Source organism: Lissotriton vulgaris, chromosome 4_1 (genome assembly GCF_964263255.1).
Source record: "Lissotriton vulgaris chromosome 4_1, aLisVul1.2, whole genome shotgun sequence".
Lineage (NCBI taxonomy): Eukaryota > Metazoa > Chordata > Amphibia > Caudata > Salamandridae > Lissotriton > Lissotriton vulgaris.
Genome location: NC_141691.1, coordinates 1,027,378,143 through 1,027,405,308, shown reverse-complemented (window position 1 = coordinate 1,027,405,308; position 27,166 = coordinate 1,027,378,143). Strand labels below are relative to the sequence as shown.

The 27,166-nt window shown below is 46.5% G+C and overlaps 1 protein-coding gene across 1 annotated transcript in view; it reads right to left on the bottom strand.

Moving 5' to 3' along the window:
- The window catches only part of ADAMTS16 (ADAM metallopeptidase with thrombospondin type 1 motif 16), a 975,864-nt gene that overhangs the window by 4,835 nt on the left and 943,863 nt on the right, over window positions 1-27,166 (bottom strand). The window contains exons 21-22 of the mRNA XM_086965269.1: window positions 14,820-15,044; window positions 4,108-4,255 (exon numbers count right to left, since the gene is read on the bottom strand). Coding sequence (XP_086821395.1) covers window positions 4,108-4,255; window positions 14,820-15,044 — 373 coding nt within the window. The remainder of the gene's footprint in view (window positions 1-4,107; window positions 4,256-14,819; window positions 15,045-27,166) is intronic.

The following is a 27,166-nucleotide window of genomic DNA, read 5'->3' as shown; positions in this document are numbered from 1 at the left end:
CTATGGGGAAGAGTGGCATCTTATCAGCTACTGACCAAGGGAGGAGACTCAGATGGTCTCAGGCAGATGTGATGCCCTCTATAGAGCTTTACTAGTGGATAAGCCACAATGTGTGTGGAAGTGTTTAAACCCTCTGGTAAATGGGGCAGAGTTGGTTATAGCATATCAAGACGCCACCAAGCACATTGACAGTTTACTCAGGACCAAATCCGATAGGATGAGAAAGGAGGAACCTAGGTGGTTTGATCATGATTGCTCTAGTGCTGCAAAAGAACTGAAGCGGGCTCTAAAAATAGTCCCTAGGGAAAAGAGTAGGGTGTCCACCTGTCTGGCACTCTATAAGCAGGCAGTTAAATGTCGTAAAATCTTTCTGCAACACCAGGCCTGGGAGAACATGAGGGAAGCAGTTGTCAAAGAACATGACTGCCTTCTGGAGGGTTATTAATGACCCTTGCTTCCAAGAGGCTAATAAACCGAAGATAACAAATCACATCCTGCCAGAATCCTGGTATGTTCACTATAGTGGGTTATATAATTATGGTAGGATAGAGGATCATATAGTGGCTGAGGAAGGGGACGGGAATGCTGGACATATAAAATTCTCCCTGGGTGAAATACAGGCAGACATAGAGGGGCTGACGAGGAACAAAGCCTCAGGGCTTGACGGGGTTCCCCCTGAACTTTTCGTGAGTGAGGTACAGTTGTGGGCACCAATCCTGACTAGAGTCATCAATGCTTCTCTAGAGTCAGGCATGCCTGCATCCTGGTCTACAGCCACCATTGTACCCATATTTAAAAAGGGAGACCAGGATAGCCCACTGTGTTACCACCCCATCTCCCTAATTGATGTCTCAGTGAAAGTTTTAGGCAGAGCAATCCTTAACCGTTTATTAGAATGGGCGGAAGAAAATCATATAGTTACTGACACCCAGTATGGGTTTAGATCAGGTCGCTCGAATGCCGACCAATGCCTTAACTTATATCTATTGACAGCCGAGTACACCGTCGCCAGTCAGGAGACGGTGTACTTGGCTTTCATGGACTTGACTGCGGTTTTCGACCGCATGAACCGAAATAAATTATGGGCAATTATGGAGGCTCTAGGCATGGACCCGGGTATAGTGCACATCTTAAGAGCTATACATAGGGATACCTCTGCACGAGTCAGATATAATGAGGAGGGGAGCCTGACTGACCAATTTTCATGCACAAGGGGGGTAAGGCAGGGATGTATATTGGCCCCGTTCTTATTTACACTTTACATAAATGGCCTCGAGCGGGCGCTGGTTGCTCTGGGGGTGGATTCGCCAAGGATTGGAACCAGGGGGGTCCCGTCTTGCTTTACGTAGACGATGCGGTTCTTCTTGCATGGACCCCCCGAGGTTTATAACGCCTCATAGATGGTTTTGTTCAATTTATGGAGAGTCTTAATCTGGCAGCTAATCCGTCTAAATCGGATATTATGGAGGAAATACCAATATACGATCAGCGCACACTACCTGGAAAAAAGGCAGACATTTTCTTATTTGGGGATTTTATTTGATAACCGCCTTAACTTTAAACCCCTTTTAGATGTGAAATGCCGGTCCTTAGTGAGTTGTACTGGCGCTATCATGAGTTTTGCACGCAGTGTGAGTCGCTGGTCACCGGAACAAATGTTAAAATTGTATAATTCAAAGTGCTGTGCCAAAATACTTTATGGTAGTGAGGTTTGGGGTTTCATTAACGCACAAAGTGTCCAAATCGAAGAGAACAAATACTTAAAACAAGTGTTGAGAGTCCCGCAAAGTACACCGTCCTCTATCATCCATGAGGAATTGGGCATAACCTATGTGAGAAATAGGTCAGAATTAAAACCCATCAAGTGCTGGATTAAGATTTGGACTAACCCTGAAGCATCACTAACCAAGGGGATTATAAGGGACTGTTTGGCACGAGATAAGGGAAGAAATATCCCATGGCTGAAGTACGTGAGGGAATCTTTGTCAGCCCTGGGGTGTGCAGACTTTTTTAATAATCCAACAAAATTATTACCACGGGACAAAGCCTATGTCACTACGGTATTCACAAAACACGGGGCTGACCGGAGGGAGGAGAGTGAATTGAATAAACCCTCTGTGAGCGCGCACATCTTGACCAAATCTTGCCCGGGCATTGAAAAGTATCTGTCTTTAATGCATAATGCTCAAGACAAATTTTTAATGACACACTTCAGGCTAGACTTATTACATCACAGTCTAGCGGTGCCGGCAGGTTACACTAAGACCACAGAGTTGAAGGGCCTGTGCGGCTGCGACCAACGATCTCCGCAGGACAACCTTCACTTTGTGCTATTGTGTCCCTACTACGAGCACCCCAGGAAGCGTTTTTTAAGAAGTATTTAAAAAAAGTGGGGTTTTAAGCAGGCCAAGGTGGCTTTATGGTTTTTGAAATGTCTTCAGAGGTGCTAACCCTTTTTTCTACTGTTAACTTCCTACGGTCAGCAAAGCATTCTAGAAATACCAGAGGAGAGGTATAATTATACTAACTTCAATAGCGCTAGGTCAAAAGTCCTGTAAATGAATTGTGTGGGCAAGGGCACTTTTTAAAGAAACGCAAACTCATTGGGCCAACCTGTCATGAATATGAACTTTTGCAAGAGTGTTAAAATGTTATCTAATGACGCCAATTCCTTTTTATGGACTGTTCGGCACATTTATTTTATGCCGGGATCGGTTTTATTGTGTTATTTATGTTATTGAAGGTTTTTTATTGGTACTTTTATGGTATTGTATTGATGCCGAATAAAGTTTATATGATGAATATTCATTAGGCAGGTCACAATTTGTGACACCGTCAATACTGATTGGTGGGGATTGTAACGGTCCCAGGAGAAATCCTTTTATTTGACTTACCGTGGGATTGGCCACATTCACAGAGATGATGGCCGGCAAGGGAGAGTGATCACCATCCCTCCAACTGAATAACAAAATGGACCATTTGTTTTTTAAAAGCATCTACAGTTCCTTAAAGGAAGAACAAAAAGTTTCTGTTTTGTAAAACTTCAATGATTGGCGGAATTGATCCCCAGTAGGGGAAGGGGTATCATCGATCAATAGTTTGTGACAGGAATTACTGTCACAAAACACTGATATATAGCGTACCGAGTCGCAATTTAGAATGGGTGCCCCTTATGTGCCCGCTCAATATTGCGGTTAGGTAGTCATTTATAAACCTATGGGTTTTCTGCACATGAAGGTGTGGATGGCAATAGCTTTTCATTTTTCAAAAACAAACTCCGACTTTGGGAGTTTATTTTTGGAAAAGAAAAATCTTTAGAAACATTTGACAGTCACCATTTATGTGTGACAGAGCAGTCTGTCAAACTTCTTCCATTGACAGAGTCCACCATAATGGCAGTTCCTGCCAATCTCTAGAGATGTCCATGGAATAAAGGCAGGGTGGCACACGTAAAGACCTCCACCACCCTGTCTGCTTTTACCCAGTCCACTGAACTCTTAAGCCTTTAGACAAGAGCATGACATCCAATAAACTGGCTAACCTGTGTTAAAGCTCGTTGTTTCTATAATCTGAGAATACTCTATGTGAATGGTATGAAGGCTTCAAAAGATGCTAAGATCCCTACTGCAGCATTAGGGAATTGATGTAGACCCTGTTCTTGGAGGAGGGCATTTGTTAGATCATAGATTTTTTATGAGCCTTTAAAAATCTAAGGATGCTGTGTAGCATATGGTGATCACATTGCCTTGTGCCAGAACTAGGATTCACAAAACAGGTAACATAGTGACTGAAAAAACCCAAATTGAAATTAGGTAATTGGCAATATATATTTGTTGGCAATGAAAGTGCTGCACGATCAAGTATCTAATTAATTGTAAACTGGCAGTCTGTGACAAGGTTAGATATGAGAAAGAGCTACATTGATCAATATATCTGTGGATGAGGAAGAACTCCCCCTGGACTAGGGTTGTTCTGATAAGCTTCTCCAGGAAATTGGGATAGGAGGACAGAAAAATGAGAGAGTCGTTGAAGCCAGAACTATGTTTGACCTGTATGAGTTTGAATTCTGTGAGAGAAAATATACAAAATTAAGAGTGTTTTTTTTACCCTTTTTTTCGGGAGCAGGACAGAAATTTGTATTGCAGGCCTGTGAAGTTCCAGGTTTTTGATGTTGAGAGCAGCCAACGGCTGGTCTTCCATTGCTGAGGCACTGCACTGATCGCATCTGGACACCACCACCACAGCTGACTGTACACTATGAAAAAAAGAAGGCCATACGTCAACCTGAGTTTTAAGGCATGTCATCATTTTGTGTTAAAGATGGTTAAGCAAACCGAAAGGCACAACGTTTGTTGACATTTAACATTCTTGTGTCTAATACTCATTGCCCATGTGGCCCTGCTTGAGACAAGGCCAATCTACCTGTCTCTACTCAGAACCTATCTGGGGTTCCCGTATAAAGGGTCCATGTTGATTTTCCATATTTTCCTGTCGATGGTGTGAGAGAGGTAAACACACTGAAATGTCCTCAAGGCAAAGAGATGGAAATTGTGGCTGAATGCCATTGTTGCACTAACTATAAGAATACATGTGAGACCCCCAACTCATTGACTCACTAGTTCCCTCAATAACTTGTGTATTCTTGTAAAACATACACATCACAAAGTGATGCTGATTTTACTATTACTGTCTTGTTCTCGCTCACACCTGGAGAAGGCGATTCACCTCTTCCAGAGAAAGGGTTTATTTTTCATTGTTCACTCTATCTTGAAAATGGCCATACTTTGACCAACAACATTATTAAACACTGTTTCACGAAGATTACTACAGTAAGGTTCACATAGTTGTTAGTTACATCAATTTCCATATTTAAATATTACCCATATGCCAGGGAAAATGCAACTCGAACAATCGGAAGGCATATTTATTGGTTTGTAAAATGTTGAAGCCCCGAGCTACAATATAGTGGGAAGGCCTATGATGTTCCTGACACCACTCCACCTGCCAGAGCTCAGTAACGCCACCTCACACCACTGAATGGCTTGGTCTGAGCAAAATCTCCTGCATGTTGCAGCCCCCATCCCAACCACCATCTAGTTTGTAGTGGAACACAAAGCCCTTATACAGGGGAGCTGCTTTCGATTTGAGAGATTTACATTTTATTTAATTATAATGCACAACAAATACCATCAGAAGATAGCTTCTGTGCGTGCAGAAATAAAGTACAAAAATACCATGAAAAAACTGAAAATCATGGCAATGATCAACAATTAATCTCACGAGGAGGGACAGGGACTTAAGAGGTCCAGCATACAGGCCCTATGGGATTGTGGTAAAACAAGAAAGTACGCTGTTCCTATAGGGGAGAGGAGAAAAAGTGTGACAGGCCAGGAATGTTGTGTCAGTTACGAACAAGTGCTAGATAAGACAATGCGTGATTGTACAGGGACAGTTCCAATAAGGAGCGAGGGCCCTCACACAACCCGAGGGGTGACATGCTTCATCATAGGGTAGCTCCTCGTTGGGCCGGCGCTGCAATGCCCAATGGCCACGCAGGGGGGGCTCTTTGCCGGAGGTCTTCTCAGTTTGCTGTTGTGAGGCTTAAAGATGTTATGGAGGGAGCCCTTGTGTAGTGAGTAGAAGTGGGATGGTGTCTGTGTGGTTAAAATTGGCTACTGGTTTCTCCATTGATAGTTTATTCGGGGAATACCTGGGCCACTCGCAGTGAGGTTCCCTGCCATCTGCATCGCATTCCCTGACGCTACAGGAGTAGCTTGTTGACTAACCCGTTTCCAGCCTGAGAGGAGGAGGTGAGGAGGAATAACATCTGCGTGGCCGCAGAGGAGGCGCGAGGCGCGGCTCCGGGACTGCGAGGCTCAGCTACCAGCTACATCAGCTGTTGCCTCTTCCCGTGCGAGCCGCGCCCCCTCCCAGTGCCCGCCCCCACCAAATTGCCTACAACCTCTCGCGGCTCCCGCTACGCGGGCGCCACTCGCAGTGAGGTTCCCTGCCATCTGCATCGCATTCCCTGACGCTACAGGAGTAGCTTGTTGACTAACCCGTTTCCAGCCTGAGAGGAGGAGGTGAGGAGGAATATCATCTGCGTGGCCGCAGAGGAGGCGCGAGGCGCGGCTCCGGGACTGCGAGGCTCAGCTACCAGCTACATCAGCTGTTGCCTCTTCCCGTGCGAGCCGCGCCCCCTCCCAGTGCCCGCCCCCACCAAATTGCCTACAACCTCTCGCGGCTCCCGCTACGCGGGCGCCACTCGCAGTGAGGTTCCCTGCCATCTGCATCGCATTCCCTGACGCTACAGGAGTAGCTTGTTGACTAACCCGTTTCCAGCCTGAGAGGAGGAGGTGAGGAGGAATATCATCTGCGTGGCCGCAGAGGAGGCGCGAGGCGCGGCTCCGGGACTGCGAGGCTCAGCTACATCAGCTGTTGCCTCTTCCCGTGCGAGCCGCGCCCCCTCCCAGTGCCCGCCCCCACCAAATTGCCTACAACCTCTCGCGGCTCCCGCTACGCGGGCGCCACTCGCAGTGAGGTTCCCTGCCATCTGCATCGCATTCCCTGACGCTACAGGAGTAGCTTGTTGACTAACCCGTTTCCAGCCTGAGAGGAGGAGGTGAGGAGGAATATCATCTGCGTGGCCGCAGAGGAGGCGCGAGGCGCGGCTCCGGGACTGCGAGGCTCAGCTACCAGCTACATCAGCTGTTGCCTCTTCCCGTGCGAGCCGCGCCCCCTCCCAGTGCCCGCCCCCACCAAATTGCCTACAACCTCTCACGGCTCCCGCTACGCGGGCGCCACTCGCAGTGAGGTTCCCTGCCATCTGCATCGCATTCCCTGACGCTACAGGAGTAGCTTGTTGACTAACCCGTTTCCAGCCTGAGAGGAGGAGGTGAGGAGGAATATCATCTGCGTGGCCGCAGAGGAGGCGCGAGGCGCGGCTCCGGGACTGCGAGGCTCAGCTACCAGCTACATCAGCTGTTGCCTCTTCCCGTGCGAGCCGCGCCCCCTCCCAGTGCCACGCCCCCTCTCACCTAACAACCACTTAACCGCATTACCAACGCGCATCGCGGGACGCGCGCGGGTCGGAGCCCGGGGCGAAGCCCGGGCCAAGGGCGGGCCCGTTGTTGCCCGTTAGTGCCCGATAGAGACCGGACCGGGCCATCCCTCTTACATCAACGAACCGGCAATAAACAACATGCCGCCAAAAACCAGAAGCACCTCCAAACCCAAATCGAAATCCAAACACGCGCAGGAGGTAGCTCAGGTAACAGGCCCCATCGACCTATTCATATCGCGGGTACATGAAACAATAGACCAAAGCATAGCCTTGATGGAAAAGAGAGTCTCTATGGACCTCATGAGCGCAAAAGCTAAGCGCTCATCTCTCGGCGCCATAGCGAACGCTGCATCCCCAATTAATCCAACCTCCCAAAACAGTTCACTTCTAGTGCTCCTTCCAACCACTGAACTTAACACCGTACCATCAGTAGTAGATCTGTCAGTTACGCACTCTGATTCGGACCCCTCATTGTCATCAGATGACTTGGAAGCAACCCCAGAGCTAGCTGGTTGTCACACGCAAGAAGGCACCCAAATTTCCAATACTCTATCCCAATATGGCGAGAAAGAAAAGGAAACATTGGAAACCCGACCTACACCCAGAGGTGAAACACAAAGTGCACCAACGACCAATCCAAATTCTTCATGCTCTAACAGCATATTGCACATTCCCGATTGCACCCTCCCGCACAAGCCAATATCCAGCAACAGCAACGCAGCCGAGCAATGCAAGACCTGCAGAATTACGTCACAAGTGCTAACCACAACAAAAGACTTACTTTATCAATACCTTAAACCCATCCAGTTGAGCATAAGAAACCTCGAGGCCCAACTAACAATAATATCAGCTACTCTTTTAGATACAAACACCAGGATAGACGTAAAGGGCCAGCGAAACACCACACACCCACCAAAAAAGCAAACCCAAAAACATACTCAGAAACCAGCAAATCCCACAAATGCAACAGCTATAATACAAAAGAACCCCAACTCACTGTCTCTTATACCCAAATCAACAGAACATACATCTCACCCCCAGCAAGACAAACTACCGCAACAGAAGACAACACAAAAAGTGCAGCAGGCAGATAATAAAGGGAAGGCCACGGTACGAACCCCATGTCCAGCACAAGCCTCAGACCCTAGTAGGGTCCCCCAGGAGAATCCTGATTCTCAGCCCATGAACTCCCCACCCCCTCAAAAAACACTCAAGAACGTAACGGAAACAGCCCAGAAAAAATACCCAGCAGTGAGACGCCCTGCCCACTTGCCCCCCGAAGCTACTCCATATACAATAGTTCTAACAGGAGTACCCGAGTTAGTAGATGACACCCCAGAAACTGCTTGGTCACTTAAAAACAAGGCCATGCAGTGGCTTAGCATAAACAGACCTCTTGAATCCCATCTATCAGGAGGAATTACGTCAGCACGTAGGGTAGCCTGGATAGGCAAAACCAGGAAAACAACACGCGGTGACTGCATTATAGTAACTTGCAAAGATCCCGCAACGGTTGACTATATATGTGCCTGGCCACAACTCGAGAAAAAAGGGGGAATAGACACTCGTCACCTCTCCTTCTTTTATCCCCCAATGAAACATCAACACAACCCCCCACCATGGGAATGGCATCATCACCACAAAGGCCCACGGAACCAGGACCCATGGCGCCAAACACCATGGACCCGGAGGGATTCCCCACCTGAATACCTTGATAGGGGGGGGCCAAGAGAAAGGTATGTCGATAGCCAAATTCCATACTGGCAGGACAGATCTTACCCAACATATGAGGGGTGGCAGGGTTTTCCGACCCAAAACCGCTACGAGTGCCTCGACATGGTCGATTGACCATCCATCATTAACCTTAAACAACCCAAAGTTGCCTCCTCACATCCAGCCGACGTCTTACAATCGTTAGTTCCCGACACACACCAGATAACTTCTTTCAAACAGTCTGAAGCATCAGAGACCCGAATGATCCAATACAACAATCTGCCTATCCTTCCGGCTCTAATGAATCTGGCCGCGAATAATGGATCACTTACAGTACAAACCCCAACCACTGAAATCTCGAACAACAGCAAAACAGCACATGTAACCTCGACAGTCAACAAGGCCACGACCATAGGCATAGTTTTCTGGAACGTTGCAGGCTTGACCGGAAAAATAACATGCCCTCAATGGTTGGAAATCGCACGAAGCCACCAAATCTTGTGCTTACAAGAGACTTGGCTCCTATCCCCCCTCCATCTAGCGGGATACAAAACCTTCTTTACCCAAGCAACGCCAAGCACAATGGGGAGACCAAAAGGCGGCCTCTTGATTTATATTTCCAACACCCTAGCAGTTAAGGTAAAAACCACGAAAGAAACACCAACCTTTCAAGTCATTCAGATCACGCACCATAACACCGCATCAAAGAACGTTCACATACTCATAAATTATTACAACAACATAGGCACACAGGATTGTTGTACAAACTTGGACGAAATGGCAGCCCACATATCAACACTCCAAAACTCGAATTTGAGCGAGTCAATAAAATATATCTGGGGTGGTGACTTTAACCATCATTTATGTCCAAATCACAAAAACGGGACCTGTGGCCTACAATCCGAAACTGGCAACCCGATTCCCCATTTCGCTCATACCCAAAGTGGAAACAAGCTAAATGAAATGGTATTCAGCCTGGACCTTGACTTTGTAAATGAGCTAGTGCACCCAGCCCAGGAATTCCGACCCACTTTCCATGGGCGAGGTAGCACATCCACTATTGACTTTATCTTAGCCTCCATCACCAGTAAGAACTCGCTAATTAACTACAAAGTAGGGTCTTGCCCGATCAGCGATCACTATCCCCTAAGTATGGAGATTATTTTGGAGAAACCAGGTCCTTTTATAACAAAAATCAGTCCTCTTGACCAACAAGCAATATCACTGAGGAAAAGAAATGGGTTCACAATCAAATGGGCCAAAGTTGATCCTGAGGTGACCTCGCAAAGAATATTTGAAAAAACGTACCCCTGGTTAAGGGACTGTCTCTCCGCAGAGGCTTCGCCTGAATTAATTATTACTTCCTTCCATAACATTCAAGGGACAATAAGAGATGAGTTAGTTAAACAAAGGTCAAACAAACCAATATCCCAAACTAAAAGATGGTTTAACTCAGACTGCAGAAAGGCCCTCTCGTTGCTAAAAGATGCCCTCCGGCAGGAGCCAAGAGACGTCCAACTAATCTCATCCCGGAGGAAAGCGTACAACGAAGCCAGGAAAAACCGCAGGTCCCAGATAAAGAGAGATCTTTGGTGCCAATTACATGAGAGCGCACTAAAAAAGGACAGCATAACTTTTTGGCAGACCATTAGATCACCCTTTTTTGACAAAGATACCGATCCGAATCCACTCGACGTAGCAGTAACAGAGTGCGAATGGGTACGCCATTTTTCGAAAATTTTTGACCCACTACCTGCCACGTCTCGACCAGAACACGAGGCCGAAGCTGAGAACCATCTTCGCCCTATCAACTTACCCATTAATCTACGCTTCACAGTAACTGAGGTTAGAAAAGCAATTGCAGCATCAAAAACTGGCAAGGCTCCCGGCCCAGACGGGGTGCCCATGGACATATTCCTACACAACAGTGACTATTGGTCGCTAATAATAACTCGGGTAATGGCCGCAGTTGCTGAGATCGGTCTCCTTCCATCATGGTCATCATCTACACTCTTGCCAATATTCAAGAAAGGGGACCGAAACGACCCAGCGTGCTACCGGCCGATCTCCCTTCTGGATGCCACGGGAAAAATTGCAGGTCGATTACTCCTGGACCGATTACAATCTTGGGCCCAGGAAAACAACATCTTTACAGACCTGCAATATGGCTTCCAGAAGGGGCTCGGTACAGTGGAGCAAGCCCTAAATTTGACCCTCTTGACCGACAAATACGTCCACGCAAAAGATGGGATAATTCACCTGGTCTACATTGATTTGAGCGCAGCTTTCGACTGCGTTCAGCACGCAAAGTTGTGGGAAATCATGTCGAACCTAGGAGTAGAACCGGCGATACTGGCTTTTCTCAGGGGCCTATACACCAACGCAGAAGGCCGAGTGCGCTATGGCATCGGCGGCGACCTGTCACGTCCTTTTAAAATCACGCGAGGAGTAAGGCAAGGGTGCGTATTGGCTCCCTTCCTATTCAATCTATACACCAACGGGATTGAAAAAGCAATGTTGGCAGGAAGCCAGGACCTCCCGCAAATTGATCGGCGGCCTATACCCATTCTACTCTACGCCGATGACTCGGTCATCCTGGCCCGAACAGCCAACCAACTCCAACGGCAACTGAATAAATATGTAACGTTCATGGACTCCCTAGGATTAAAAGTAAACACAAAGAAAACATTCACAATGTCCTTAGGCCCCAAATCTGGAAAATCAAAACCCATACATATAAACAACACCAAGTTGGAAAAAACGTCAGCTTACCTGTATCTGGGTATTCTTGTGGACGACTCAATGACCTGGCGAAAAGCCATCGAAGCCAGAAATTTAAACTTTCGCCGAGCAACATCAGCGCTTTGCGCTTTCTCCAGGAAACTAGGAAAACCAGCCCCGTCGGAACTACTAACACTATATTATGCAAAATGCCATAGTGTGGCGAGTTACGGAGCAGGCATCTGGGGTCACGGAAACATCAAACAAATACAGGCAACCGAGAACGCCTTCATTAAGTATGTCCTGGCCCTTCCCCAAAGCTCCCCGATCTTAGCATCACATCGAGAGCTAGGGATGGAATTCGTGACAGACACCATACGCTGCCAGCCTCTCATTCTATGGCATCGCATCTGGTGCAATCCTGAAAGTCACGTAACACGCTCCCTCATCACAGATTGCCTGAGCCTAGCACATTGGAGAAAAATTCCCTGGCTTAACTATGTCTTCAAATTTTTTAAAGACCTTAATTGTGAACAATACTTTTTTGATCCACCCTCAATTGAAGACATACCCAAGAAACGGCTGAAAGATCTATGCCTAGGCCACTTGAGAGAACTCCGCAACCAGGCGGAGATAGTGAAAACGCAAAATGAAAAAATCTCCCAATTGCAAATAGGGAAATTGATACAGCCTTACCTTACGTTCTTTCTATCGAACTATGAAAAGTTTTTACTGACAAGATTCCGGTTTGACCTCTTCTTTCGCCTGGTCTCATTCCCAGAACAGAATAACTGGTCACGGAATTTGATTTGTTGTCCATGCGATGGGGCCTCCAAGCAAACAACGGTCCATGTCACATTGTTCTGCAAATATTATAGTGCGGCTAGGAAAAAATGGATTCTCCCCCTCTTACGCTCTAGCGGTCTTAGAAACACATATCCAGCGCTTGCATACCTCCAGTCGCCGTTAAACCCTCATGAAGCCAAAATGACAGTGACTTTTTTAAAAAAAGTAATGAAAATACGACAGGACACTGTTTTGTAAAACGTTTCATGTGAACTCTAGCTTAACACTGATGGTTTTTAAATAATGTTGTACTTTTTATGATTATGCAAATTTTATAATCGAATAAAAGTTTATGAAATGAAAATGACCTGTGCCATGAGTAAAAACACTGACTAGAAAGTGTTGGACTGGAGAGGGAAAATTAAACTCGCTTCAGTTTTTGAATGAGTGAATTGTGCAGGGGGTCGACATGTTTCATACCCTATTCATGGGCATGATCTAGGCATTTTTTCAGGCCATAAGTATCCTCATCTACTCATAGGGAGTGGTGTGTACCGGGTTTGGAAAAAAAGAAGAAGTTGTATCCCGTTAAGGTAGGGCCTGTGTGGTGAAAACTAAAGCAATATTATACCTTCTGGAAAAGAGTGCACCTAAATAGGGGAAGAGTATTGCCCCTTCTGGGATATGACGGGCTGCTCGTTGACGTTGTGAGAGACACCAAACTTAGTCCGGATGGCTCCTAATACAGGACCTATCCATGGCCGGCCCAGGGTGTGGCAATTAAAAATTATATACACCAGCAGACAGTTCTCCTACAACATAACACATACAAAGTTGGTATTTCTTGAGATCAGGTCTCAAGGTCTTTAACTACAGATGTAAAAAGAAAAGCTTTTAAAATATAAGGTGTAAAGGCTTTGTGTATTATACCAAACCTCTAATGATGTTGACATTCACCCATCCCTTACTCGGAAAGTAGGGCTACTGGAACGCTCACTCTCGTCACTGCATGTGACTCACTTGCAGATATTTCATTTCATAAATACATCAGACAGAAAATAGGTAAGACCTCTGACCCTTTGCTGCACGTGCAAAATAAGGAGCACAAACGACTGTGAATGAAGCAAAACACAATGGGTAATGCGTTGAACTATTACCCGAACAACCCTTCGAAACGCACGGCAGTGCCTGGAGGGCACGGGACGCAGTTTGAAGTTATACAAGGGCAAACCGCTGTGAAAAGCAAAGGGCCGCTGGGCTCTCCGCCGAATGCAATTAGCCATGTTCCACTCCACTGAGCATTTGTGTGAAAGTGCGTCTTGGTATTAAATGCTTTCTGGCCTTCTCACAACAACATCGTTAACTGTGTGCCTGAGAGAAAACCCATGTGATAATGCAGCAAGCTCAACAATGATGATTTTCCCATAACCTTCTTGTGTTTTCGTTTATTGTAGGTGTGCAGAAATGCTAAGGCTACAATTCACGGATTGATTCGATAATATGTTATGCAGGTGGCATCTTGAAGGTTATACAACGCTGCTAACGCTTTAATATGCTATCTTTCCACAGTTGTTCTCTGCATAATCACGTTTCTCAAAGGATGCATATCTTGCATCCTGTGTCATCTTATGGATTTTGGGCCCCGAGCAATACATACCTTAGGAGCGCCTCTTTGGAGCAACGTTACATTTTATTTCGTATCTGCTGCTAATTCAAACCCCATGAGGCGAAACATTATTGAATGATTTGTTAAAGTTTCAGAAATAGACAGATGGGAGGTGGAGAGAAAGTTTTCTTTCCCAGGGGCCCTTGGAAAGTGCCCACTTTGCTCATGCCTTAAAACGTCTCTGATTTGTATGGTGTTTTACCACATGCTGTACAGAGACAAGTTTGATTTTTTTTTCCTTCACTTTTTTTTAGCATTTTCTTTTCCACGTTTTTAGTACTTGCAAAAGGAAAGTGATGCACATGGAGCAACACGTTTGCTTCTTAGGGCAACAGATGCCCATCTTTTACCATATCGTAGGAGATCAATGCCACGTTCTGGACTGGAGGAATTGGGAAATATGTCATGGTCATTAAACATCTTTTAAGGTCATCCTTAAGTATTCTTTCTGCATGCATCTGCCCACATACATTTTGTATTCTTTGCCTCCCTCGCCTCAGCAATCCGAAAACCGACAACTGCCAGGATCTGAAGGGGCCATCCAGTGAATGATGTCACAATGGAGTCCCTTAAAGTAGGATGCATAAAGGGGCGTCTCAAAAGTGTATTCGTTATAGGCTAGCAATACTGCCCTTCAACCCTTCAAGCTAGTGATGTCAGTTCCTTCGTGTAACATTTCTTCAGTAGTGTAACAAACAATGCCAAATGAGAGGAATTACATCATCAGTGAGTGATGAAGAACCTGGCACAGTTTAGCTGTTACGTACATTTAGCATTCACCTTGTACGATTTGGGCTTATCCCATTGAACCTATGGAAAAAAGTAGATCAATCAAGAGGGCAGTGACTGATTGCAAAGCGAGCACCTTACCTGAGACCAAGGGCCAGCGTACCAGCTTCCCCGGCCAAGGTTTGTTGTTGTATGAGTAAGTTGTTTGGGGCAGGCCTTGAGGATACATTCTTTTTCGAACTCCACGGTGGGTTTTTGCAAGTGAGAACATTTCTTTGGGGACAGTTCTCTGTATTTTCCTGAGTCATACTTCTCTGCACACTTTATCAGCCTTTTCTGCATTCCTTTGCCACAACTGGAAGAACACTACAATACAGAAAATAAGTAAATAGTTTCAATACTCTTTCGTAACCTCCTTCAGTGGACAATATGTGAAACACTACACACTTACCATGTACAAATGATTACACCAGTATTGTATGTTACTGTAAAATTCTTCTAAATCAGTTCTGAAAAATGCAAGTAATAATTTCTGCAAAATAGTTCTGGAAATACATATACTAGCTGCAGAAGAAACCCAAGTGCAGAGAACTGTAATCACACAATCTAAACCGTCCCCTTCCAGTCCCTTAACCACGACATCTCCTTCTTTCCAACCAGATGTCTAAGACCATCTACTAACCACAAACTATTGCACAAACTATGGCTCTGTTAGGTGAGCTATTACCCTACCACAATGAGGTGTTGCAGTACTCCATCCAAATTTCTCACTCATTCCTTTTATTTTGTCATGGCCTTTCATCCCTACTGGCCTCCTGCTTTCTACATCTCATGTCCGGCACTTTGAGGCAACAGTAGTACTGCATTAAGTGCCATTCAAATAATAATCAACATAACAGAACACATACTTTTTTGTTAAATGTGTTTTTGATTAAATCTGTGCTTAAAAATGCATTATTTTTTCTCATCAATCCTTTTTTGAAAAATGTTTCTTCATTAATGTTTTTCTCCCGCTTGGTGAACCAAGCTGGAGAAAAGCATTTTTGATGAAATATTTGTTTCTTTATTTTTTTTATGACCCATCCTTTTCTATTGGCTGTCGCACACTATTTCCTGTTGCTCTGCATGTGTTTGCTCTTATCAGTGTCCCAAGGCCAAAGTATTTCTTATCATCCACCAAACTTCTTTTTGAGGCTGCTCTCTTGATGCCGACAAAGGTCAGCGTTCTAGCATTCTTACTTTTCAGTGTGCACCTCGGCTGCACGGCACTTCCTGTTTGTAAAGCCCTCATAATCTCCTCATGTCTGCAGTAGAGTAAAAGGCTCCACGCAACCAGGAGCTGCACACTCCAATTGAAGCAGTACTCACCAGACCCACCAGGGCCAAAGCAGGGACCCACCCTAGTGCTAAAGACGCATCAGAGGTCAGCGCTTGTTTTAAGATGAAAACATTAGCTTGTGCTACTGTGAACCTTAAGCCATTAGTGGAAAGTCCCTCATTTGTATGTGCTAGTTGTGAAATTGCCAAAGCATGGCTCGTGACAGCCTTGTTATGATTAATTAAAAGCAGTGTACGCATAAATGCATTCAACCAGTCATCTAATCCATTCACCATTTTATACATCCATCTAGTCACTCATTCATCCAACCACCTGTCAATCCATTCATTTGTGATCTCGAATGCAGTTTTTCTGTCACAAAGGCACTCACCAGTCCCCCCGGGGACAACGCACACTTCCCAGTCTCCCTGGGGCCAAAGTAAGGGCCCACTTTAGTTCTAAAGCCGCACAAGAGGCTGGCACTGGTTTAAGATGAAAACATCAGCCTTTGTGGCTGTGAACCTTAAGACATTACTGTTAAGGGCCTCATCTGTTCATCTGTATGTGTTAGTTGTGCATTTGCAGAGAAGGCTGAAGCACCGATATTTAGTGCTGCAGTGGTAGCCACCTGTTTGGTATTCAGAGTCCCCAGAATGGACTACATATTTCAACACTGGATCATTCCAACCTTCCTCCTATACAACCACCAAGCCTATGACTTAACATTCGAGGTGCCCGGGCACCCTCTATAGCTCCTTGTGTGTAGCAAAGCATCCTGCCACAAGGCTGCTTATTTTATCATCGGATCACCCCAAAGCTTCTCCTGTTAACGCTGCGAGCGCGCTCTCATTGAGCAGGAACAACGCTTGGCATTTCTCTTTCATTACTGAGCCTAAGCAAGACTCTTGTGTTCTATTTGGAGGCTGTCTTGGACATGGGCGTAGGAGACACTAAATTTCTGGGGGGGACAGGGTCAACCTTGGGGACTTTCCAGCAACCCTATACAAATCGCCCATTGTGCGAGACCGTACGCGCGTTAAACGTATACAATCGCATAGTTATGAAGAGAAAGGCAGGCAAGTAGTCACAGTCTGCAAGTATGCTTTATTTTTATTTACATTCACAATAAAGAATGGCAAGTTTCACTGTTGTCTAAGCTGCATGCCAATACATTTAGTTCACAGCAGCACCAACCCACATGGCTGGGCTTCACCTTTGAGGCTTTTGGATACAACGCAAGGGTGGACAAATGGCCTAAAGTGATGAGCTCAAGAAAAAAGCCAGATACCAAGGAACAGGAAAAAGTGGCTGAATACCAGCACAGTCCCACTTTCCTTTGCAGTGTAGGGTGTTGCAGTGACGAACAGCCTACAATAACACCAGTGTCTGTGGGGGTCTGCTTGCATTCTTGGGTCTGTGCTGAGCACCCCCAGCTGCTCAGAGGCCCCAGCTGACGTGGTGTTATGTACTGGAGTCTGTCACCAGGCAATGGCGGGCCTAGACAGGCTGAAAGACATGAAACCTATTGAGTGCAGTGCATTGAAGGGTGAGTGATGTCTGTGTGAGTGCAGGGTGAGCAGTGTGCCTGTGTGAGTCTAGGGTGACTGATGTCTGTGTGAGCGCAGGGTCAGCAGTGTGCCTGTGTGAGTGATGTCTGTGACAGTGCAGGGTCGGTGATGTCTGTGTGAGCGCAGGGTGAGCAGTGTGCCTGTGGGAGTCCAGGGTGAGTGATGTCTGTGTAAGTATAGGGTGAGCATTGTGCCTGTGTGATTCCTGGGTGGGTGATGTCTGTGTGAGCGCAGGGTCAGCAGTGTGCCTGTGTGAGTGATGTCTGTGACAGTGCAGGGTCGGTGATGTCTGTGTGAGGGCAGGGTCAGCAGTGTGCCTGTGTGAGTGATGTCTGTGACAGTGCAGGGTCGGTGATGTCTGTGTGAGCGCAGGGTGAGCAGTGTTCCTGTGGGAGACCAGGGTGAGTGATGTCTGTGTGAGTATAGGGTGAGCATTGTGCCTGTGTGATTCCTGGGTGGGTGATGTCTGTGTGAGCGCAGGGTCAGCAGTGTGCCTGTGTGAGTGATGTCTGTGACAGTGCAGGGTTGGTGATGTCTGTGTGAGCGCAGGGTGAGCAGTGTGCCTGTGTGAGTCCAGGGTGAGTGATGTCTGTGTGAGTGCAGGTTGAGCAGTGTGCCTGTGTGATTCCAGAGTGAGTGATGTGGATGGGTGAATGCTGGCTTAGTGATGTATATTTACAACAAGGGGTGGTGAGGGACAGAGTCTCTGAATTAAGCAGAAAGCTCTCACCCAGTCAAGAGATCAGGGCTAGATCCAACACCGTTTTTTAGCTCACTGCACCATCCCAGTTTCAGAACCTGGCTGTATGCAAATTAGTCTGTTCCTGTCCCAGTGCATGATGGGAACAGGGCAAACCAAACTACAAAAGCCAATTCTTACACTGGGAAGGAAACAAGCTCCCGGGGACCGGTTTCTGGCATTACAGCCGTCTTCGGCCCGGTTTGCTTGAATCCTGATGGTGCAATGAGCAAGGGTCTCACATCTGAGAATACCCTTCCACGCTTAGGGTGGACAAAAATATTTACAACAAGGGGTGGTGAGGGACAGAGTCTCTGAATTAAGCAGAAAGCTCTCACCCAGTCAAGAGATCAGGGCTAGATCCAACACCGTTTTTTTAGCTCACTGCACCATCCCAGTTTCAGAACCTGGCTGTATGCAAATTAGTCTGTTCCTGTCCCAGTGCATGATGGGAACAGGGCAAACCAAACTACAAAAGCCAATTCTTACACTGGGAAGGATACAAGCTCCCGGGTGTTCATCACCACCCCCTTTTTGTAAATCGTTTTTGGCCACTATAGGTGTGGCAGGGTATACTCAGACATGAGTCCCTTTCTCACTGCTCCATCAGGATTCAAGCAAGCCGGGCCGAAGAAGGCTGAAATGCCAGAAACCGGTCCCCGGTAGCTTGTCTCCTTTCTGGTGAAGAATTGGCTTGGTAGTTTAGTCTGCCCTGTTCCCATGATGCACTGGGCCAGGGACAGACTGATTTGCATATAGCAAGGTTCTGAGCTGGGATGGGGCAGTGAGATAAATAACGGTGATGGATCAAGCCCTGATCTTTGGACTGGGTAAGAGTGGTCTGTTTAACTCAGACACTCTGTTCATCACCACCCCCCTTTTTAGGTTTCGCACTGCGAAACTCTATTGTGATCGTTTCTGGTTTCAAGGAGTCAAGGGAGACAGGAGACAAGTGATGTGCACGCGCGCGTAAACGGATCAGGTCACGCGCGCTTCCTGTCTCCCTTGGCTCCTTGGAAGCAGACTCACACGCACACACACACATACAGACCCCCCCGCCCCCCGCCGCCGTGCATACACACACTCACACACACACATAGAGAACCCCCCAAGCCATCCCGCATACACACATGCACGCACACACACACACACACACACATAGAGAACCCCCCCTTACACACACATCCCCTACCTCGGCTCGGCGTGTCTTCTCATCACAGCTTGCGCAGGGGCAGCCGGCGTGCACACGCACGGCGACGGCGTCTCCTGCTCTACAACTGTGGTTTCGCTTTCGCGTACTGCCGCCAACCGGCATTTGTTTTCCGAGTGCTTGTTTTAACCTCCGAGCTTAGATTAGTCACCTGCTTCTTAGATCACGTTTGCGATTGTGATCTTTCCTAACAGAATACCGGCGACCATTTGCTGCCCCATTGGGCTCCTGAACTGCGCCTCAGCCCCCCCCCCCCCTTTACTGCACAGATAAGTGCAACTGCACGCTGTGCACGGTTTGTGTTTAAAGTCATGCACGGGCATTGCATGTAAGCATGCAAATCGCATAAGCAATGCCTGCCATTAAGTTATGGTGTGGGTTCTAGCTAGCGCTGTGACCATCGAGGCCCTGTCTGTAGGCTCTCTGGCTCTTCTTCGTCTTCAAGGGGACCATAACGCTGACCCAGAGGCTCAGCAAGGATGCGTTCGGTGAGATGGCGAGTGCTGCGGCACGTGGCAGCAGACTGTGGTGTTATATGTTGTGTTGGATTCTAGCGTGTGCTCGAGCCATCCTGAATGTTGTCGATTCTAGAGTGATGTTTACGCTGAGTATGTAGAATACCTGCTGCATTCGAGTTACGGAGCTCCAGCTGACGGTTGTGTCTGCATTGCGGTGCGGTCTTGGGGGTTTAAGTATGAGACTAAATCTGAGAAGAATCCTCCTTGTGTACGATTATTCTTCACAACATTATAGTGCCTTTTGTCTCTTCCTTGGTAACTCGATGCTGCCAGGGTGCCTTGGCACGGCCTGGGAAAGGGCAAATGAGCGGGGCGAATGTCTTCCGGTCGTGTGCATTTCAGAGAGCCTTTCCAGTGGCTCAGGTGCTGCTGACACTCGTGGTTATTTTTTAAAGACACATCAAAACCGAAGTGAACATTTAGACTTAGACTTCGCTCACTAGAAACTTGATGAACGCATATATGCAAGTTAGCAAAAAGCCGTTAATTTATCCGGTTATTCACCGGCCGGTGCAGCAATACCGGTTGTAACTCACCGACATCCAAAAGCAACACCTTTGTAAGATGGTGGGTGGTGGTGCCAAGCGGTGGTTGGGCGGTGCAGTGGTCATATGGCGACCCCCAGTAAGTGGCTGTCCACTGACCTCTCTATCCTCCTAACGGATGTCCCAGCATGACGCCTCTTAGTGGAAGTTTTCCTGCCAGCCGGCGGCCCCTTTAAAGGGCTGTAGAAGCTTCAGGGTCTGGCTTCTGGCTATAGACACGGAATGCAGTAGCATGCCACTTGGAAATGCTTTTCTAACCCATAGGTCATATGTGCCAGCGTTTGGAAATATCAGTGAGTTAACTGAAAGAGAAATATTGTGACAATTCCATTTTAAAATTCGTTTTTAAGCAATGTATATTTTTAATAGGGTTTTGGGAAAACATTGAGAAATACCACCACTTTGGGTAAAATAAAAAAAAATGAAGCTCGCTGATAGACAGAGGTGGCATTAATGCTGGTTGGAACTGGGAAGCAAAGGCACGAAGCACTAAAATCATGGTAAACAATAGAGCTGGTTTTGTGCACTTCTCTTCAGGCTTACCCTCGCCAACATCTGCTTATAGTGCATGCATGTGTGCCCCTCCCCAGCCTATAACGCCTTTGCATACATTTTAAAGCCAGTGCTTAACATATTCCATTAATAATAAATCGAGGGGAGGAAGGCGTAAAGGGACAGATTTATACAGAAAGGGGAAATAACATTGGAATGGGAATTACACTCTGAGCACATTAGCCGAAATGGGTCCTCAACCGGTCACTCTGGGTTCTTTTTAAATAGCAGACAGAGGTATGTGCTGAGGAGGCCTCCTGGAGATAGGGCCGTCTCCACCCCCTCACTCCCCCACCAAAGGGGCTGCAGGGGCCTCTGTTGCCGTTACGACAGATGTTTTTAGTGCGCTTTACCCCCATAACCATCTCTGTGAATCCGTGAACTTTCCTCGGATTGTTGGGTAATTGTTATAAATGTGTTTTCAATAAACCCCATGTGTAGGTTGTGAACAATGAACATTGCTTCACTGTATTGTTTATTTAGAAACAAAACGTCACCCTTTAAAGTAGTCTGCATTTTAGCCTGCTAGGGATCTAAGCGGTGTTAGGTGCTGTGTTGGTTGAGAGAATGAAGTTGATGATACACTGCCACACAGTCCATTGCAGTAATGTGCGATAATATAATGCATGGCTAAACACCTATAAGACCCAAAGGTGAGACCGATTTGCATTGCAAATGCAATAAGTCTCACCTTTTGATTAAGTTAAACCATTTGCTTTGCTAATGGTATTGTATAGCAAAGCAAATGGCTTCAACTTAATAAAAGGTGAGACCTATTGAATTTTAAAATGCTTGTTTATAATTGTGGACATACTTTATCACAAAGTATTCATGGGGGTACTCTGTGTGTGCATGGGAAACTGTCTCAGCCCGGGCTGATACACACGGGTGGGAGGTGGGATGACTGAAGCCCATTGAGATCAATGGGGGTTTCACGCCTGGGGGGTATAGAGTGTGCATCGAATTGACCTCTCTCGCTCATGAAGGACAGAGGTGATAAAAAAAATAATGTGTGATACCTTTGTGGTTTCTTAAACTTCTCCAAAGCTGCGGGACAATTGCAGGCTTTAAAGCTTGTTGATTAAGTAGTGATTGTAAAATGGCGTTTTCAGAATCTTTCCTAAGGATGGTTGGGTTGTGGTTCCATCACTTTTGTTCGCATCACTATCCTGATCCTCATCAGAGAGGAAAGAGACGTGGCTAAGTCCTGCTACCGCTACGAGTCCTTATATCCGGGCAGTGCACACAGTGATTCCAGGGGGTTGGGTCGTTTCGTTACGGAGGCGCGGTGCTGGGAGGTGCCTTGTCTGACAGCATAAGCAAGGAAAGCACGTGATTTACTTTAGTTTCAAGCTGAGAAAAAGAATCCAAGCACAAGCGGCCTGTTTTTCTGTCATTTGCCGCTCTCACGACGCTCTCTAGACACACCTGTAGACTGCAGAGAGAGGATGTGGCGTGTCGGCCAGAGATGTCGACTTTGGATCTGGAGATCCAGGTTCGAGTCTCGGCGTTGGTTAAAAATACTGTGATTCTTGGCAAATCAATCTCCCAGTGCCTAAAAAACAAGCACATGACATGTATTTTAACTGGTGCTCATTTACAGCGCGCTGATATCTTCTGGCCGCGCTCCCACTATGTAAATTTGAAAAATAATCACACGTCCGCGTTATAAGGATAGTGGGTTTGAATGGGGCCACCGGTGTCCCTTGCGGGGCAACCCACCCTGCACTTGTTCTTTTAAGTTCTTCCTTCATATGAGCAGCACAGGAGAGAAGAGGAGGCAGGGGCGGATTACGCACACTTAAGGACAAAAGAACAAAAAAACTCAGCGGTGACAGAGCGGAATACAGCGTTTCATTCAGATCCCAATGAGATGCCACTGTTTTGCCACAATTGGCCAACCCTGTCGTAACATTTTGACCCCCAGCTTTAACATAATTGCAGTGGCCCTTATTTTGTGGTACAAAATCTATGCGTTCAAAGCTTTTACTGTATTCACTTAGGCCGTTTATCTGACTCAAAGTAGACTATTTGGAATTCGGAAAAAGCCAGAAATTCTTAATTTCCAAAAGGATTATCCGTGTTGGACTGCAGCTGTGCATTATATCTAACATTTTGCTTTAGGCTTTGTTATCCTATAAAAAGCTCATCCCTCCCTACACAGAGCTCTTAGATTAAACAGGCAGGCAACACGTGCTAGAAAAATAGGAAATGCTTTTTTTAGTCCAGGTTTATTTTTTTTTTATTTATTTAAATCTGAAAGTACCTGGTACATGCAGTTATTTGTATGGTGGAAGCTGTTCAGGGCGTCAGGTGAGGTCTCCCACTTTAAAAGTGACACCTATTTTCTGGATGTGTTTGTCCTCAGAGATGTATGTGGTGAGTGAAGAATCTGGCCGCTGTCCCTGCCCGTCTGCGTTCAGCAGTTTTTGGTCTGTTACTTAGATGTATGCAGAGTTCGAAATTGGCAGGTGAATGACATTCCCAAGTTTGTGTTTAATCAAAACCGTTTTCATACTTTATATTTAAACAACTGACCCTGATCAGCTGAGTTGCTGCGGGTTAAAAGGAGAGAAGGATGGTCTCCTCCACCTTAAAATGAGAGAAAGGAGAAGCAGCTCAAGAACAAGCTTTTGCAATGCAATAAATCTCTTTTGAGAGAATTTGAGCTATTGGAATTGTAAATGACAATGCCTTTGATTTGTGTTTTGAAAACATGCAAGGGGCTTGTACACACACACTTTGTACTTATAGATGTTGCTTGCAAGAAGAAAGGCTGGCAGTAACTGCGTCTCTCTTACTACCAGCCTTGCTTCCCGAAAACAGCAACTAAGTACAAAGTGTGTGTTTACTCATTGCTTGCAGGTTTGCAAAACACATAAATAAAAGGCATTGTCATTTACAGTGCCAATAGCTCAAACTCTTGCAAAAGCGAAACCTATTGCATTGCAAATGCTTGTTGTAAATCGTTTTTGGCCACTATAGGTGTGGCAGGGTATACTCAGACATGAGTCCCTTTCTCACTGCTCCATCAGGATTCAAGCAAGCCGGGCCGAAGAAGGCTGAAATGCCAGAAACCGGTCCCCGGTAGCTTGTCTCCTTTCTGGTGAAGAATTGGCTTGGTAGTTTAGTCTGCCCTGTTCCCATGATGCACTGGGCCAGGGACAGACTGATTTGCATATAGCCAGGTTCTGAGCTGGGATGGGGCAGTGAGATAAATAACGGTGATGGATCAAGCCCTGATCTTTGGACTGGGTAAGAGTGGTCTGTTTAACTCAGACACTCTGTTCATCACCACCCCCTTTTTGTAAATCGTTTTTGGCCACTATAGGTGTGGCAGGGTATACTCAGACATGAGTCCCTTTCTCACTGCTCCATCAGGATTCAAGCAAGCCGGGCCGAAGAAGGCTGAAATGCCAGAAACCGGTCCCCGGTAGCTTGTCTCCTTTCTGGTGAAGAATTGGCTTGGTAGTTTAGTCTGCCCTGTTCCCATGATGCACTGGGCCAGGGACAGACTGATTTGCATATAGCCAGGTTCTGAGCTGGGATGGGGCAGTGAGATAAATAACGGTGATGGATCAAGCCCTGATCTTTGGACTGGGTAAGAGTGGTCTGTTTAACTCAGACACTCTGTTCATCACCACCCCCTTTTTGTAAATCGGCTTAGTGATATGTCAGGGAAGGGTGAGTAATGGGTCTATGAGTGCAGGGTGACTGTGCCTATGCGAATGCAGGGAGAGAGATGCATCTGTGCAAGTGCAAAGAGACTTGTCTGGCTACTCCCAGAGATGTATTGGCCAAGATACCTCTTTCTCAAATTTGCTTAAGAATGCACCATTTGCCCACTCTTTTTTCAAAATGTTCTTGTGGGAGAACCCCCGAATCCCCCATAGGTGGTTGGGACTTGCTCGCTGCGCGCGCACGTCACAGTGCAGTATTTACGCCCCACCACTTTCAAATGTCACCAGCCGCCCCTGCCTTTTAAATGAAAATACACTATGAAAATTACAGTGTAGGCATAAGGTGATCACATATCATTTCACACACTGACAAATCTGAATACACAATGTAATACAGCAATGTCTAGCACCATCCCCTAAATGAATATAAGAAAAAAACCTATTGACCTAATGTCAGATGTGTCAGTACGAATCTAGGGGCATATTATCAAGGGGGTTTATCTCCGCTTGTTTGGCTTTAAAAGCCAAGAAAGCGGAGATAAAATTATCTCCCTATTACCTAGCTGTCGCTAACACCAGTTAGCTGCAGCTAGTAGGAGATAGCAACCATATTGGGCCCCACTTTGCATGTCAGTGATATTTATCACTAATGACATGCAAAGTGGGCGTGCCAAGATGTTAGCGACTGGAAACAGTCGCTAACATCGCTATCTCCTATTACCAACTTTTGGAGATATTCGCGCTAAGCGCAAATATCTCCAAAAGCTAACACCTGCCCTGAGCAGTTCTTAGCCATGTTATCCAATGGGAGGTGGATTTATTTATTTATTTATTGACATTTGTAGAGCGCGGCGAATACCCGTGGGCGTCTCGGCGCTAATTAAGGGATGGATCAGCAACTGGGGTAAAGAAGATATACAAGGCTATTGGTCAAATAACCACGTCTTTAGCTGTTTGCGGAATGTGAACAGGGAGGGACTTGCTCGGATATGTGCAGGAAGGGTGTTCCAGAGTCTAGGGGCGGCAACCAGGAAACGCCTGTCGCCCCAGGTGACTGTTCTAGTGCGAGGCACAGCCAAGAGGTTCTGAATAGAGGAACGAAGAGATCGGGTTGGGACATGATGGAGAAGATTCTGTTTGAGAAAGTGGGGACCTTGATTATTGAGTGACTTGTAAACAATACACAGCGATTTGAATTTGATACGGCTGCGTATCGGGAGCCAATGGAGATCCCTAATGATGTTTGTAACTGGTGCGAACTTGGGGATCCCAGCCAGCATTCGTGCGGCTGCATTTTGGATTGACTGCATCTTATTTGTCACTCGGACTTGGGCATTTAAGAATAGAGCGTTACAATAGTCCAAGGAGGACAGGACTAGTGAGCTGACCAGTGTTTTACCGGCCGTGTTCGATAGGAAAGGTAGTATTTTCCTAATCATTCTCAATTTCATATGAGCTGAAGCCGCAGTTTTATTCGCATGTGCCATAAAATTGAGGCCAGCATCGAAGATGACGCCTAGATTTCTCACTTTGCTAGCTGGACTCGGCGGGGGACCGAAAGATGGTGGCCACCAGACAGGTGGCCAGCCCGGGGAGAGGTGACCGAAGATGACCACTTCAGTTTTTTCTGAATTGAGTTTCAGACAATTCGTGGCCATCCAGTCACCTATTGCCATCATTCCTCTCATGAATCGATTGGCCACTTCCTCCCCGTCCCCTTTGATAGCCAGTACCAATTGGGTGTCATCGGCGTAGGAGGTCAGGCTCATCCCAAATGCTTTGATGACATTTGCAAGGTCCGACACGTAGATATTAAATAGTGTCGGACTCGGGATGAGCCTTGAGGGACCCCACACGGCAGAGACACCTTCGATGATTGGTAGGGTCCTAGAGATACTGCTTGTGATCTATTGGCCAGAAACGATACAAGCAGGTCCAGAGCAGTTTTCTGGACCCCCAGTCGTTCGACACGGTCGACTAAGATCTTGTGGTCGACCGTGTCAAAGGCCGCCGAAAGATCCAGCAGTACCAGGAGTGCTGTCCCCCCCTGGTCTCGTATGGCTCTGATGTCATCCGCAGCCTTTAGAAGGGCAGTTTCCGTGCCATGACATTTGCGGAATCCGAACTGGGTGTTGTCGAGCAACTGGTGCTGCTCCACAAATTCCGACAGTTGCTGATTCATGGCTTTTTCTATTACCTTAGCCAGGAAAGGAAGACTGGCTATCGGACGATAGTTTTTCAGGTCATCTTTATTCAAATTAGCTTTCTTTAAGAGGGGTTTGACCAACGTATGTTTCAGAGAAGCCGGGAAAATTCCGGAGCTAAACATAGTGTTGCAAACATGAGTAATAACCGGTA